We start from the raw sequence: 16,924 nt of genomic DNA, 5'->3' as shown, positions 1-16,924 counted from the left end.
TTATTGAAACGTTTACAAAAAATAAGATTTTCATTTGGATCCGTAGGTTTCTTTGTAGGTACATCTGTCCGCGATTATTTCGATTAAGGTAAAGCGGGGCAATTCTCGACTGGGGGGCCATTGTAACTGATCTATTTGCTGTACGGTCAGCCAAGAACCTTACACTGCTTTTTGGCTGACTGTACCTTACACAAATTACTATTGTTTTAAAAGAAATTCTTGCAATGATTGTAGAATTGTTACACAGCGTAGGTAGTATGTATGTATTTTACCTATATAAATAATATACTGGGGAAACTTCATACAACCCACATAGCCTACTGGAGATACTTCTCGACGCTATGGTCGGTAGGGTAAAAAGTACTTCCTTACATTATCGCTTACGATTTTTTCCATTTTGCTTATACTTATTGCAAACGTAAACATATGAAAGGCAAGCAAACAACGATCTTCTTACAGCATATTGAATGTAATAGTTATTACGGATGCAGGATACTCGCCGATGCCTACTTACTAATCCCTTCCCACTGAGCCACCTGCATTTTACACTGCCTAGATATCGATTGCCGACCGATTATTCCGACCCCAATCCCTATTCTTATCCCCGGCCCTATCTCTATCCTTGTCCCCGACCCCGTCCCCGTCCCGTCCCTGTCCCCGTCCCTCCCCTATCCCTATCCCTATCCCTATCCCTATCCCTATCCCTATCCCTATCCCTATCCCCTATCCCTATCCCTATCCCTATCCCTATCCCTATCCCTATCCCTATCCCTATCCCTATCCCTATCCCTATCCCTATCCCTATCCCTATCCCTAACCCTATCCCTATCCCTATCCCTAACCCTATCCCTAACCCTAACCCTAACCCTAACCCTATCCCGTTCCTGTCACTGTCCCTGTCCCTGACCCTGTCACTGTCCCTGTCCCTGACCCTGTCCCTGTCCCTGTCCCTGTCCTTGCCCCTGTCAAATTATCACGCTAGGAGGTGAACTTTGAAAAATCCTTTCTTAGTGCTCCTCTAAGGAACTTCCGTGTCAATTTGAAATCTCTTGAACCAGAAGTAAAGATAAAAACTAAACCTATACTTATGGCTATTTTGGATATTTTAACCCCGTTGCTCAACAACAGGGGAGAAAATTTCTTTTCCACCTCATTAGATTTTAAAATCGTTGTATTTATCGTGATCAGCGACCCGATAAACAATAAAAACGATACCCATATTGTGTTTTTGACTTAACCCCCTTTGCACCCCTTTAGGGGTCAAATTTTCAAAAACCCTGAAACATGTATTTAGTCATATGTCTTTAGGAACCCTCCTGTGAAGTTTCGAATAAAATAGTCAAACTAATCTTGTTTCCCCATACAAACTTTGAACCCCCATTTCACCCTTTTAAGAGGAGAATTTTGAAAAATCCTTTCTTAGTGCTCCTCTACGCCATATAAGGAACATATGTGCCAAATTTCAAATTTCTAGGACCAGCGGTTTCGGCTGTGTGTTGATATAACAGTTAGTCAGTCAGTCAGTTTCTTCTTTTATACATTTTTTGATATTTAAACCCCATTGCACTATAACGGGGAGAAGATATTTCACTTCCGCCTCGATAGATTTTAAAAGCGTTGTATTTATCGTGATCAGCGACCCGATTAATCATAAAAACGATTCCCATATTGTTTTTTTACTCTATCACCCCCTTTTCACCCTTTTAGGGGTTAGATTTTCAAAAAACTTGAAACACGTCTTTAGTTATGTGTTTTTAGGATCCCTCCTGTGAAGTTTCGAATAAAACAGTGAAACTAACATTGTTTCCCCATACAAACTTTGAACCCCCATTTGACCCCCTTAGGAGGCGAATTTTGAAAAATCCTTTCTTAGTGCTCCTCTACATTATATAAAAAACCTACGTGCCAAATTTGACATCTCTAGGACCAGCGGTTTCGGCTGTGCGTTAATATGTCAGTCAGTCAGTCAATATCTTCTTTTATATATTTTTTTGATATTTAAACCCCATTGCACCACAACAGGGGAGAAGGTATTTCACTCCCGCCTCGTTAGATTTTAAAAACGTTGTATTTATCGTGATCAGCGACCCGATAAACCATAAAAACGATACCCATATTGATTTTTTTACTTTATCACCCCCTTTTCACCCTTTTAGGGGTGAAATTTTCAAAAAACCTGAAACACGTATTCAGTCATATGTCTTAAGGAATCTTCCTGTGAAGTTTCGAATAAAATAGTCAAACTAATCTTGTTTCCCCATACAAACTTTGAACCCCCATTTGACCCCCTTAGGAGGTGAATTTTGGAAAATCCTTTCTTAGTGCTCCTCTACATTATATAAGGAACCTACGTGCCAAATTTGAAATCTCTAGGACCAGCGGTTTCGTCTGTGCGTTGATATGTCAGTCAGTCAGTCAGTCAGTCAGTCAGTCAGCTTCTTCTTTTATATATTTAGATTACCATGGGGGCACTGTAAGACTATATTTTAAATTATATAATAATGTGATACTAAAATTTGTTTTTGTTTGTTTTTTTTTTGTACCTATCTGTAATAATCTCCAGAAATTTAATAAATGTATTTACTCTGTTAATCAATTGTTTTATTTATGTTAAGACATATCCTATAAAAAGCGTTGAGATATCATATTTTTTTCATAATAACAATGAAATTCATTAAGCATACCCAAACTCTGGAAGTAAATAATATAATCGTTGAAAATGACGTGCATAAAAATACAAGACATAGTACATTATTACCTAATACAATCCGCTGTATAATATGTGGACCTTCAAACTGTGGTAAAACTAATGTAATATTAAATTTATTATTACATGAAAATGGTCTAAAGTTTAAAAATATCTATTTGTATTCAAAGACCGCTTTTCAGCCAAAATATCGCTACCTCCAACTAATTATGGAGAAAATTCCAGATGCTAACTTTTTAATATTTAATGACAATAAAGACGTTATCCATCCAAATGATGCTATGACCAATTCAATCATGATTTTCGATGATGTTGTATGTGAAAATCAAGTGAACATTAGGAATTACTTTGCTATGGGAAGACATCGACAAATTGATTGTTTTTATTTATCGCAAACTTACTCCAAAATTCCGAAGCAACTGTTAAGAGACAATGTGAATCTCTTAATTGTTTTTAAACAAGATGATACTAACTTAAAACATATATACAATGAACATGTAAACACCGATATGGATTGGATAAAATTTAAAGAACTTTGTTCAATTATATGGGATGATTGTTTTAGCTTTTTATTAATTAATAAAGATTGTACACTAGATAAAGGACGATATAGACAGGGGTTTGATACATTTATTTACTTTTAAATTTCCCATTATTTAATGTTTTAAATGTTGACGAAGGCTCACTTGAAACTGAGTGCTCGTATTAAAAGGTTGGTGTCAAGACTGCTGAAATGGATACACATTTAAAAGATCAACTTATCAAAGCAGTAGATAACATAAAAAACAAAATAAAGAAGATAAATAATGAAGAACATGAAAATAATATTAATTTAAAAAAGTTTTTAAACCTATTACTGAACCATTAGAAAACCTCGTTATGCAAAGTTCTTTTGTTAAACCAGCTATTAACATGACTACAAGTACAGATACGAGTGACAAATCTCAGAATTTAAATGATTCTATAGGATACAAAAATTTCAAAGAGATAATTGCTCCTGATCAGCATTCAGAATATTATGAATACTCTAATGTTAGTAATAAAACTTCTCAAGAACAAAATAATGATACACTTCTATCTCTAAAAAAAGAAGACATGATTGATTTATATGAGGACATCAATATACCATTCGGGATTCGTAGCACGAATAAAAAGTTGATGATGGGTAATTCTGATGTATACTTGTCTTTGGTAAATAAGACTTCCGATACTGAAAAACAATATGTTATTACTATAGACAACAAAAAATTTGAATTAACCGCAGGGTTGAAAGAACTATTGATGCGAAACAAACCCAATCTCAGTCTTGTTACTGAAAAAGATAAAACTGAATACAAAGAAATGTTAACCCGTACAAACGCACATAAACGAGATTTTGATCCAAACGGAAAATTAAAAGGAGACAAAGGTATAAAATATTGCAGTATTATCAAACCTCTCTTTTCACAATTACTTGACACTAACATTAAAACAGGTGGCAACTTACCTGCATTAAAACATTATAAAAGTAACACAGATTATATTTATTGGGATGATCCAAATGAATTAATTGAAAGGCTTAAACTTTTGATTGCATCCAAAGACGCTGGAAACACCAACCATGATAATGAAATTATATCAATTATTGAAGAATTAAAGGAAGCCGGTATTGTAAAGCAATAAAATAAATTGAAATATTATGTTAATGCTCAGTGAATAAATAAACGTGTCTTAGACATGACAAATAACAATGATATTTATAATTGTAAAGCAGAATTTAATAAAGTATTAAGTATAAAGGAGGAAAATATATTATCTAATACAATAAATACAGAAATAATAAACAAAATCGATGCCTGTATGAAAAAGGTGATGAATATAGATAAAAACATTTCGGTTTTAATGAATCGAGTAACAAAAGTTGAAAAGAATATTTCTAACAAAGAATTTGAATATAATATTAATAAACATTATGAGCAAAGCGGACGTCGTAAATGAAATTCATAAAAATGCAAGGGTGAATTTTCCTCGAAGAAGCGTCATTTTAAGAGATATTGATGACCTCTGGCAAGCAGATTTAATAGATATGCAGACTTTTTCAAAACTGAATGCTGGTTATAAGTACATATTAGTGATTATTGACTGTTTCTCAAAATACGCTTGGGCATTTCCACTCAAACGTAAGACTAAAGAAACCGTATCCAAAATGTTTGAAACATTATTATCAAGAGGACGTAAACCAATCAATTTACAAACAGACAGGGGTAATGAATTTTATAATAGTAATTTCAGAAAAGTTGTTCAAAAATATAATATTAATCATTACTCTACATTTTCCACCAAAAAGGCATCAATAGTTGAAAGACTTATAAGAACTCTTAAAGCTAAGCTGTATAAGGAGTTTAGTCTGAAGGGTAATTATAAATGGGTCGATGGAACTCTTGACCAGAAAGTTTCAGAATATAATCATACTTTTCATAGGACGGTGGGAAGAGCGCCGATCACGATCAATCGTAGTAATAAAGGAGTTGTATTACAAAGATACATTAAGAATTTACTAACAAAGAAAAACCCGGTTTGCAAAAGGTTTCGTATTGGAGATTTTGTAAGAGTTAGCAAGTATAAAGGATGTTTCGAGAAACGATTTACCCCTAATTGGTCAACAGAAATATTTAAGATAACTAATGTTCGAAATACTAACCCCACTACATATTATCTAGAAGACGCCAAGCGTAGGCCTATTTTAGGAGCATTCTATGCGCAAGAAATTCAGAAAACTTTGCATCCTCAAGTTTATCTTGTTGAAAGAGTGTTAAAACGTAAAGGAAATAAAGTATATGTTAAGTGGCTCGGCCTTCCACCGAGTGAAAATAGTTGGATTGATAAGACAAATCGTTTGTAATCGGGTTTAAATTTACTTTCACTGTTTTGTACACTCATTTGTATTTCAAACTCTACACTATAGAGACCAGTACAGACATATCCAACATTTAAATCTATTTCATAAAAATGAAACGCACGAGAAATAATTCTGAAAACGAAAATAAGAAGAAACTTAGCAATCAGAAATTTGGAGCTGGCTTAAAGAAAACTTTTAATAATCTTGTTTCACACACTAAAAGACATATCAGTAATCTAAAGCCAAAATGTAAGAACATGCTAATGGAATTAGCGTATGCTGCTGCTCAAGAATTAGCATCGGACTTGCCTATACAATTACCCAGAGTGATACCAGTACCTAAAACTGGCGGATTTCTACCATTGATTCCAATTTTAGCAGGATTATCGGCTACAGGAAGTTTAGCAGGAGGTGTTGCGGGAATAAGAAAAGCTATTAACCATTATAAATCAGCAAAACGACAACTAGCTAAATTAAAGAGACATAATATGAAAATGGAGGGTAAATGTATTGGAAAAGGAGTGCATCTTAAACCCTACAAGGGTGGACTAGGAATTTATGTTACAAATAAAAAAAACTAGATGGCAGGCTACCCAATAGAGCATTGAGTAATATCGATATAATAAAACATTCGAAAAGTATTCCTTACTTTCGTGGTGTATTCATGAGAGATGAATTACCACCAAAACCATTACCGATGGAATGTGGTGTGATTAATTTAGATTCATCTGAAAATAACGGTACTCACTGGGTAGCCTATGGAAAAAATAAAAATTATATTGAATATTTTGATAGTTACGGAAATTTAAAACCTCCAAAGGAATTCATAAAATATATGGGAGCTAATATACGCTATAATTACGATAATATACAAAAAAATCATTTATTTAACTGTGGGCATTTATGTTTAAAATTTCTGAATTCATTCTGGCAGAAATATTATTAAATAAGTAAACTTATGTGTTTAATAAGACCAAAAACATAATACAACAATATTATAATAAACGATATCTTCTACCGTATCACATTCAACCTCGAACAGTGTCTAGAATCGGGTGTTAAGCATACGTTTACATAATTTTACCTTACAAAATCAAGTGATACATTATGTATGTTTTCAATAAAAGCGGAATTACAAGAATACCATCGAATATTCAACTCCCAGTCTTCAAAGGAGCAAGTCGATTAAATTCTAGCAAGAGAATTACTAAGAGCAATAAGTTATTTCTTCGTTCTCTTGGGTTTAAAATAAAATAAAATACTTATAATAAGATGTTGCATATCACAGATATTCCACAACAAGATAATTCAATTGAAAGCTATACCATCCATTCATACAATCCCTACAATCATAGCTTTAAGGAAAATGACGAAATCAGGATACCTATAAATCAACAAGATGTGTATGTATTACCATCTGCAAGCTCCATTTACATTGAAGGGTATGCAAGTGTATGGCGAGTAGATGCTGGTGGGAAAAAAATAACAAAAGATGTAAATTTTACAAATAACCCCATATTATTTTTGTTCAAAGATATAAGTTACGAACTAAATGGGATTGAAATTGACCGGAATAAAAATTGCGGGATTACTACAACGATGAAATCTCTTATTTCAATGAATGAAGGAGAAAGTAAGAACGCTGCATTGTGGGGTTGGGATCTAAGCGGGAGTATTCTAAAGCAAGGTCATTTCTCCATTATAATACCTCTGAATAAAGTGCTTGGCTTCGCGGAAGATTATAATAAGATTTTAGTCAACTGTAGGCATGAACTTGTACTAAACAGAAGTAATTCAGTTTTAAATAGTGTTGTACTTGAAGAAAATGATCAAGTTCAAATTGATATCCATAAAATCCAATGGCGGGTACCACATGTTAGAGTTTCTGACCGTAATAGATTGCCACTACTAAAGTGCTTAGAGAAAGATCGATCTATACAACTAGCATTCCGGAATTGGGATTTGTATGAATATCCACTTTTACCTAAAACAACAAAACATGCATGGTCAGTAAAAACCGCTTCCCAGTTAGAAAAGCCTAGATATGTTATATTAGCATTACAGACTGATAGAAAACTAAACAAACTAAAAAATTCTACTATATTTGATCACTGCAATATAACTAACGTCAAATTATTTTTAAATTCACAGTACTTTCCATACGATCCTCTTAATTTAAAATTTAGCGAAGACAAATTTAGTATATTATACGAAATGTATGCTAACTTTCGTCAGTCGTATTATGGGGTCGGTGTCGATCCTCTGCTTAATCTGAACACATTAAAAAAAACTCCTTTATTTGTAATAGACTGCTCAAGGCAGAACGATTCATTAAAAACTGGCCCAGTTGACGTTCGAATAGAAATCGAGTCCTCAGAAGACATACCTGATAAAACGACAGCCTATTGTTTAATTATAAACGATCGGCTTGTCGAGTATAAACCTTTGAGTAATATAGTAAGGAAATTATCATGAATGTGATTTTGGATGTTCAAGGATTTAAAAATGAAAATAATCAATTTATACCAAAAGAAGTGGCGATTATTTCTCAAAAAAGTTTTCTTGTGTTTCTGATCAGCCCTCCCCATCCGTTCTATACCTTAACAAAGAAAGAACGTTCACAAGTCTCTTGGGTGGAAAAATACAAAGGAATATTATGGAATGAAGGCTATGTATCATATTTTAATTATAAGAATTTGATTGTTGATTACTGTAAAGATAAACACATTTATACAAAAGGTTATGAAAAAGTGCAGTGGGTGAAAGAAATAACAGACAGTGATAATGTTTATAATTTAGAACATTTTGACTGCCCAAATTTAAAGACTTTATGCGAAAAATATTCAAATAAATGTGATATTCAAAATTGTATATATCATGCTAATGTCTGCGCTTTTAAAAATGTATCATGCCTGAATAAGTGGTGTATAGAAAATAATGTTTTTTTTACAAAATAAAATATAATCATGAATACCTGTGTTATTATTTTAAAATTATGATGATCTATAAAACAAAATAATATAGGTAATAAGTAATTTTAGTACCATCATAAATATCAAACCTAAAGTCACTCGAACCAATTTGCAAATAAATAATCAATTAAAAATGGACAACAATGTGGAAGACATCGATGAAGTTCTTATTTATCAATGTCATATACCGACATGGACACCATATATTATACTGGTTTTCGAGTATTGGCATGAGTAATCAGAAAAGATAAATGGTTCGTATAGACTTGGTTACAAATTTGAATGTTTGAGTGTTACTTTTAGAATTGAATCTGATAAATCAGAACTTACTAACATCCTGCTACCTCACTACTTGAAAAGGTGACTTCTTGAATGGACACAAAATGAGTAATTATTTGAATGATCGATCGATTAAAATTAGTATTCTAATGTGTAATATTGGTGGCACCTGGATCTTCTTTGATCCAGGTGCACCAATATTACACTACTGAAATGAAACATTTTTTATTGATTTTTAAAACTTGAAAGAGCCATTTGACGTTCACATAGTTGTTGTTCCGCCAAACAATAACAATAACCACAAAATTAAAATTTTGAAAAAACCCCCGACCGCGACATAGTGGACCGATTTTCATGAAACATGGCTAAGAACACTCCCGACTAACTCAGCTTTCAGACAAAAGAAACTAAATCTAAATCGGTTCATCCGTTCGGGGGCTACGATGCCACAGACAGACACACACACAGACAGACAAACAAACAGACAGACAGACAGCCACGTCAAACTTATAACACCCCGTCGTTTCGTCGTGTCGGGGGTTAAAAATAGCGAAAGATGTATTTTACTGAAAAGTGATGAAAAACAATGGTATGAAATAAATCACTACAGACTTTTGTTAGACAAAACGCTTTTGTATCGTAGTGATAATGTACTAATAACGACTGCAATAGGCATCAGATAATTATAAGAAAAACAGGGACACAAGTTATTTTTAACTCAAATTTATATTGTACTAGCTTTTGCCCGCGGCTTCGCTCGCGTTAGAAAGAGACAAAATGTACCCTATGTCACTCTCTATCCCTTCAACTATCTCCACTTCAAAAATCACGTCAATATCGCGCTCCGTTTTGCCGTGAAAGACGGACAAACAGACACACACACTTTCCCATTTATAAGATTAGTATGGATAAATCAGATAGAAACATATAAAGTAAATCAGTTGACCGTGACGTCACTCAATTCGATTTCATATTAATTCCATATTAGCAAGTCGTTCAAAATCGTTTAGACAGTTCTTAAAAAGAAGCTGATTTGACTAGGAGGAAAGTAGCCTATTGAACTAACATCACATCTCAGCTTTGGACTGTGGGTTGTAAAAGATAAGGTTCACCTGATTATGAGTCACTTACCCCTTATTCATAAACTTTTACTAAATTTAATAAGACACTGTAATCGTTTGTCCCTTTCCGAAGCATTAGTATGTTGGAGAGGAACAAACGCTTTTTATCGGTTTCTCAACTTTAGTAAATGTTATATTGATTTAAACTAACACGATCTTCACTCATATTATTAAATTAAAACGGGACTTAATCGCGTAAAACTGACGTTTTATATTTAACCCGACGTTTCGGACATGACATGAATGAAGGGCAAGGGATTTCATCTTCGTGGAATCCAGTGATTAGCAAGTGTAAACGTGAGAAAACTTCCCGTCCCATACCATCGGATGTCGTGAGTGTTGTATGTAGGCAGAGTGGCAACCCTAGCGTAAAAGTGACTGATGACAATCAAGTGCGGGTAGTTCGAAAAACTCGTACAGCTAGAAGATGTTGATACAACTCCCAGCCAGTCTACCCGTGACCACGGACGTAATGTCATTCCGAAAGGTCGGGTTAAATATAAAACGTAAGTTTTACGCGATTAAGTCCCGTTTTAATTTAATAATATTTAGTATCTAAATGTTTATAAATAAAAGGGTTAGTGTATTTTTTTTATATAAATACCTGAAGATAGCTCCAACACGATGTCATATTTCTCAGCCTGCAGCAGGTCTACGAAGGCCTTCTCCCGTGTGTAGTTAGTCAGAGGGCTTAAATTGGTTTTGGTGATGTAGTGGTATAGACTGTCGCCGAACTCTTCTTCTAGAGGCGATAACTGAAAAAAAGAACAATCATTTATAATACTGGTTTAAAAAAACTATTAAATACCTTATAATTTGTTTTCCAAAAAGATCAATCCTTTTCTTAAATTATATTATCCACGTCAATCCATTCGTTTTATTCAACAACAAAAACTAAACCGAGTTGAGAGGTGTATCCTACAGAATAAATAGTAACGTTATAACCTGGCATTGCTCCTCGTTAAATTGACGAAGTATTTCCTCATACGATGGGTTCAGGTTAGGTCAGTACAGCGTTTTCAAGCAGTTTTTTTATGTCTGCGTTCGTCAAGGCAGTAAGCTGATGCTAAGTGTCTCCTAGAATTACTAGTTAAAGTTACAAACAACGCTATCGCGATGTAGTTTAAAATAGGAACCTTGAGAAGTAATAGCAAAGTTACCTGACACTGTTCTCCGATAAATTGACGAAGAATCTTCTCATATAACGAATCCAAATTCGGTATAAAATGCAGCACAGCATTCTCAAGCAGTTTCTTATGTCTCGGTTCACGCAGGGACAACACTGTCTCGATGGAGCTTAAAATAGGAATCTTGAGATGTAATAGCAAAGTTACCTGACACTGTTCTCCGCTAAAGTGACGCAGAATCTTGTCATACAACGGGTCCAAGTTCGGTATAAAATGCAGCACAGCATTCTCAAGCAGATTCTTATGTCTCGGTTCGCGCAGAGAGTAAGCTGTCGCAATGTGCCAGGCGAAGTAAGGAAGTATATCCTATAGATTTAATAGTAAAGTTACCTGACACTGTTCTCCGCTAAAATGACGCAGAATTTTTTCATACAATGGGTCTAAATTCGGTATAAAATGCAGCACAGCATTCTCAAGCAGTTTCTTATGTCTCGGTTCGCCGAGAGAGTAAGCTGTCGCGATGTGCCGGGCGAAGTTGAGAAGCATCTCTTGACCGACGGCGTTGGAGGCGTAGAGGTTACTGATGAGAGCCATGTGGAGCTTGGTCTCTTCGGGAGATCCCACCTGGAAACATTTAAAAATGGAAATTTAAGGACAGGAACTGGGAAGCTGATGTTGAATTGAATTTGCGACTTTAGTAATCAAGTGGTGAAAAGCTTTAGTTTTTAAAAGTCGATCTGCGAAGGAGCCTAGGATAGAGGGATTATGATCCTATGTTGATCGCAGAATAAATGAGAGGACGCTCGAGTGGTACCGTGTCTACAATCCATACCATGTCCAGACGTGACATTTATCAGGCGCCTTAGGTGACCGGCATCCGCATACGTCGGGTCGGGTTTTGCCCGTCTCTTTAGGTATGGGAGCGCCGATGAAGCCTGGCTATGCCCGCGTACATCGAGTTTCGCCCGTCTCTTTTAAGAATGAGAGCGCCTTTGGCAGCTTCCTTTGGACCGAATACGTCGGACTTCGCCCGTCTTTTTAAGTATGAAAGCGAGTTAGGTAGCGTGTCTATCCACCATCCATACCGTGTCTATCCACCATTGATACAGTATCACCTATCACACATTATATAAAATGAGGACGCCTTGAGCGCCCGGCTTTCGCCCGACTCTTTAAGTATATGAGGCCGCCCATGATGCCTAGCTTTGGACTGTTCATCGGGCTTTAAGTATGAAGACGCCTGGCTTCGGACCCACCCGACTCTATAAGTATGAGGGCGCCTTTGACAGCTGGTTTTGAGCGGCGTGCATCGTGCTTGGCCCGACTCCCTAAGTGACCTTGTCAATCATCTTTAGCTGATGCATTTTTGGTTGGGAGAAAAAAAGCACAGTAGAAGCGCCTCTCTTACCTTGCGAAATCTCTTACCTTGTCAGTGATCTTGAGCTGGTGCAGAGAGGCGGTGAGCATACTGTCTCCCGATCGGAACTCCGCGATGGCTGGGAACTTGTTCTCGAGGTCCGCTAGCTCCGCGTATATCTCCAGCGTCGAGTGGTAGCGTGTCTATCCACCATCCATACCGTATCACCTATCACACATTTTAAAATGAGGGCGCCTTAGGCGCCCGACTTTGGACCGCATACGTCGGGTTTCGCCCGACTCTTTAAGTATGAGAGCGCCGATGATGCCTAGCTTTGGACTGTGTACATCGGGCTTCACCCGACTCTTTAAGTATGAAGACGCCTGGCTTCGGACCCACCCGACCCTTTAAGTATGAGGACTCCCTTGACAGCTGGCGTTGAGCGGCGTGCATCGGGCTTCACCCGACTCCCCTTGTCAATCTTTAGCTGATGCATTTTGGTTACCCATGAAGGGAGGAAAAAAGCAAAGTAGAAGCGCCTCTCTCACCTTGTCAGTCATCTTGAGCTGGTGAAGCGAGGCGGTGAGCATGCTGTCTCCTGATCGGAACTCCGCGATGGCCGGGAACTTGTTCTCGAGTTCTGCCAGCTCCGCGTATATCTCCAGCGTCGAGTGGTAGCGGGTGTGCATTATGTTTTCTAGCACGCTGGGGTTTGGAATACAGTAATAAATCAGTATGATAAATATAAATACTTGAATGACAAACTGTGTACAAAAGATGAGAGGTATATGACACACAACAGTTACCCGACATGGGCATTTAGGTACCTGCCTATAATAAACTATTAGACTCATATCATATCGAATTTGGCACAATAAATGATTGTCTTCTGTAGTATTTAACATAAAAAACCAATATTTATAGATTTTAGATTAAAAATGTGTGTAATTTTTTATTTATTTTGGACACCGAAAACGCTGTCAGCGATGTAGTGATCGAATTCGGCCTTATAACTGACATAATGAACTTTATGTCTCACACTTAAAATTCAGAAAATGTTGTTTTCGAGTAGAATGACCTGATGCACAGATAATCTATAGATTAACATGACTGTGTTGTTTTCGCCTGATTACGTAAAAGTATACTTTAAAAATATTTTTTGCTGTTTTTAGGTGCGATACGCTAACGAAGAGTAAGGTGCCATACAGTTAAGCTCGCCAAAATTATAAAGTAGCCATCATGTTCGAACATATCTAAGAATTCGGCTATTTTAAACCGACTTCTTTACCGAAAAAGGAGAAGATTATTGTATATTTTCATCAACTTTAACTAAGTCAAATTACAGATATACGACAGGCGTTATAGCGTCTAGAAATGAAAACGCTTTCGCTAAAGATAACAATAGGCTAGTTAAGTTAGATAACAATAGGCTAGTTTCCTACTAGTCAAATCAGCTTATTTTTAAGAACTGTCAGAACGATCTGCTAATATGGAATTACTATGAAATACTGAGGAGTGACGTCACGGTCAATTCATTTACTTTATATCTTTCTCTTTGACTTATTAAATAGAAATTATGTTTAAACATAACTACTGTCCATATTTTGAGTATAGGAAACTAGCTTATTATTAACAAACAAATTTTCAAACGGTTACAAGAACACACATATTAATCTTATATTACTCATTTTAGTAACTTGTGCTTCATTTTGATATCTAAGAGAAGAAATCAAATAAAAAAAAGAAGTTATAGTAATATACTGTGTTGGTATCGCTTAAAGTTTAGTGTGAAGACTAAAGTAAAGAATATTTAATTCAGCCGCGTAATCTGAAGACCCGGGTTCGATTCCCGGCTCGGCCACCAGTGGGCCTTGACGTTTTTTCTTTCGTGTATGATATCTATTTCAATTTATAATATTTAATAACTTTAGTTTGATTTTCATACATTGAGATAAGTATGTATAAAAAACAGTATGTCAGTTAAGAAGTACATAAGTTACACATTAAGAAGTAATATAATAAGAGAAATTTAATAAGTGTTAGTAAAATTAGACAGTTAATACAATAAATAATACATGATGCGTGCATACATATTTATTGATTAACGTACAAGCGGTGCGTCTACTTATAAAAGTGCGTAAAACATGAGTAAGTAAAGAATGAGTATTATAAAAATTAAAGATAAAATGGCCATTAATTCTAATTCTAACAACTACGAAAATATTACCCTTTTTAACCCTTATTATAAACATCCAAGTACTATATTTTATAGATGGTCCTTGCTAAAACAAATTACTTTTTACCATTACCATTTTTCAATTAATGACCACTTTGAAACACTTACGAGATTTCTAAGTATTTATATGAAACAGAGGTAAATAACGAAACCAATTTTTGACAGAATTATTAGTTTTTGTAATATCCATTGTCAAAATATCATAGCCTTTAGCTACATTTATATTCTATATGCAGTCAAGTATAATAGTACATTATGCAACAAGGTAGGTAAGGGGGATTTTGACAACGAGTGTTAATAACTCGCGACAGCCGCAGGCTGGAGAGAGTTATATCTACACGAGTTTTCAAAATCCTTACCTCCTGAGTTACACACAATGTTTTTCATCACATTTGAGAGGAAAACAGAGGAAAAATTCATCAACGGCGGTGCTGCGACCAGTAGTCAATCTTCGTCACAATTTTCTGTCAGATGGTAATTTATAACGATTTATCTGAGTGAAAGTTACAAATTAAATGTAAAACACACTGAAATAATTGTAAAACATAAACAAAATGTTTTTTTATAATGTGTAATATTTTTTATAGCTTAATAGTCAAACTCTGGCAGGGCGACAAAAATCTATGGCTGATTGAAACATCCTTTGCCTGAAGTATTATACGGATAGTATTAATTTTTAAAAATAAACCCATAACTTGTTTGGGAATAAAATAGTACATTATTCTTCAGTACACGTATATGCATGTAGTTGCGCTCTCTCGGAAGGGTTTCCACGGAAGACCAGCGTCGAGATTCTTAAGTGGTATCTTGACATTAAGCTGAGTGGAGACCCTTTCAGTGACGCTTAACAATAAATTAGTACTGTCTATGTAATTCCTAAATTTAAGCGTTTTCTGAATAAATTTCTTCTATTCTATTCTATTCTATTCAATGAGACCTTTAAACAGCAAATGTAATGAAAAAATATAGGTGTACACATTTTCCTCAAAAATATGTCCTATAGCATCTAATCCATTGTAATAAGAGCACAGTCTATACCATACTGATATATTTATATTAGACGATTTTATCCATTTATATGTTTGCTTTTGACTGTCCTAAAATTTGTGAAATATTGGATTTCGTAATTTACCCCATGAAAAAGTATAAAATCTTATACAACACACACACAGCAAAGCTACATACGAAACGTGACGAATACATGGAAAGCAAATATAAAAAGCATTAAGTGACAGTAAAGTGTAAAGCGAAATCAATCTTATCCGTGAGTCGATAAAGTCGATGTTGACAAACCTTATGTTTATGGCTTCTAGGTAAGCATGAAAGTAGTCAAATTTTAATAAGGCGAATATCATATTTCCTATCAAATGTTTTAAATTAAAAAATCGTCACTACTTTGAAAAAAATCTCGTATCTCACGCTGCTCCTCAAAGTTAAAACGCAGTAAGTCTATATGCATTCCATACATACTTACTACAATTTTCTTTTCATTGACAGACGAAGATACAAGTTTTTTTTTAAAAGTAGTGACAAAATGTATTCATATTGAGAGTACTTATTTGATTTAAAATACTTAATATAAAATATACATTTTTTTCAGTCATGAAGTCAAATAACCGATAAAAAGTTGACTTATTATTTATTGTAGGTATTATAAAATTTCATAAAAAATATTGTTTAAACAATCACAACGTACTTTTACGTCCAATACTTTAGATTCTATAAAAAATAAGATCTCAAAACCCATTAGAAAATATAATATATATGTAATAAAATGCCAATTGTATATAGATTAGAGATCAATTTGAGATCAAGAAAGAATAGATGAGAAATCCCGAAAAAAGACAATCGAATGGCCGAACGTCAAAGTGTGTTCATGTCATTAATAATGTAAAATTACAACATGTTAAGAAAGAATAGAAAAGTTTCCAATTCCAATGTAATACAACCGTATCGCCATAAACAAAAGACTATTTTTTTATAGTAGCTTACCGGAAGTCGTAGGCGGAAGACCAGTGCTGCGGGTCATCCGGCATGAGCGTGAAGTTGAGGCTGACGGAACCGGATTCCGGTACCACCACCTCTTCCGTTACACTCTCGTAGCTGTGGGGAAATTAATTTGTTTAGTTTGTGAACATCTATTTATGCTTGTTAAAGTTTTTTTTTAATTCATTACTAGTTCGATATTATATGACAAACCATATCCAACTCATTTCGCCGCAGTCTCATAAGTTAGACAAATCTTCG

General features: G+C 35.0%; 1 protein-coding gene across 9 annotated transcripts in view; it reads right to left on the bottom strand.

The window, feature by feature from the left end:
- LOC125236529 (carboxypeptidase D-like) overlaps positions 1-16,924 on the bottom strand; it is a 92,690-nt gene that overhangs the window by 24,966 nt on the left and 50,800 nt on the right. For all 9 annotated transcript variants that reach the window (XM_048143357.1, XM_048143359.1, XM_048143360.1 and 6 more), the window contains 4 exons: positions 16,670-16,780; positions 12,990-13,146; positions 11,475-11,708; positions 10,562-10,712 (listed from right to left, as the gene is read on the bottom strand). In XM_048143357.1, the coding sequence (XP_047999314.1) occupies positions 10,562-10,712; positions 11,475-11,708; positions 12,990-13,146; positions 16,670-16,780 (653 nt within the window). The remainder of the gene's footprint in view (positions 1-10,561; positions 10,713-11,474; positions 11,709-12,989; positions 13,147-16,669; positions 16,781-16,924) is intronic.

Source organism: Leguminivora glycinivorella, chromosome 19 (assembly GCF_023078275.1).
Source record: "Leguminivora glycinivorella isolate SPB_JAAS2020 chromosome 19, LegGlyc_1.1, whole genome shotgun sequence".
NCBI lineage: Eukaryota > Metazoa > Arthropoda > Insecta > Lepidoptera > Tortricidae > Leguminivora > Leguminivora glycinivorella.
The sequence above is the reverse complement of the archived record's forward strand: the minus strand, read 5'-3'. Positions and strand labels throughout refer to the sequence as shown.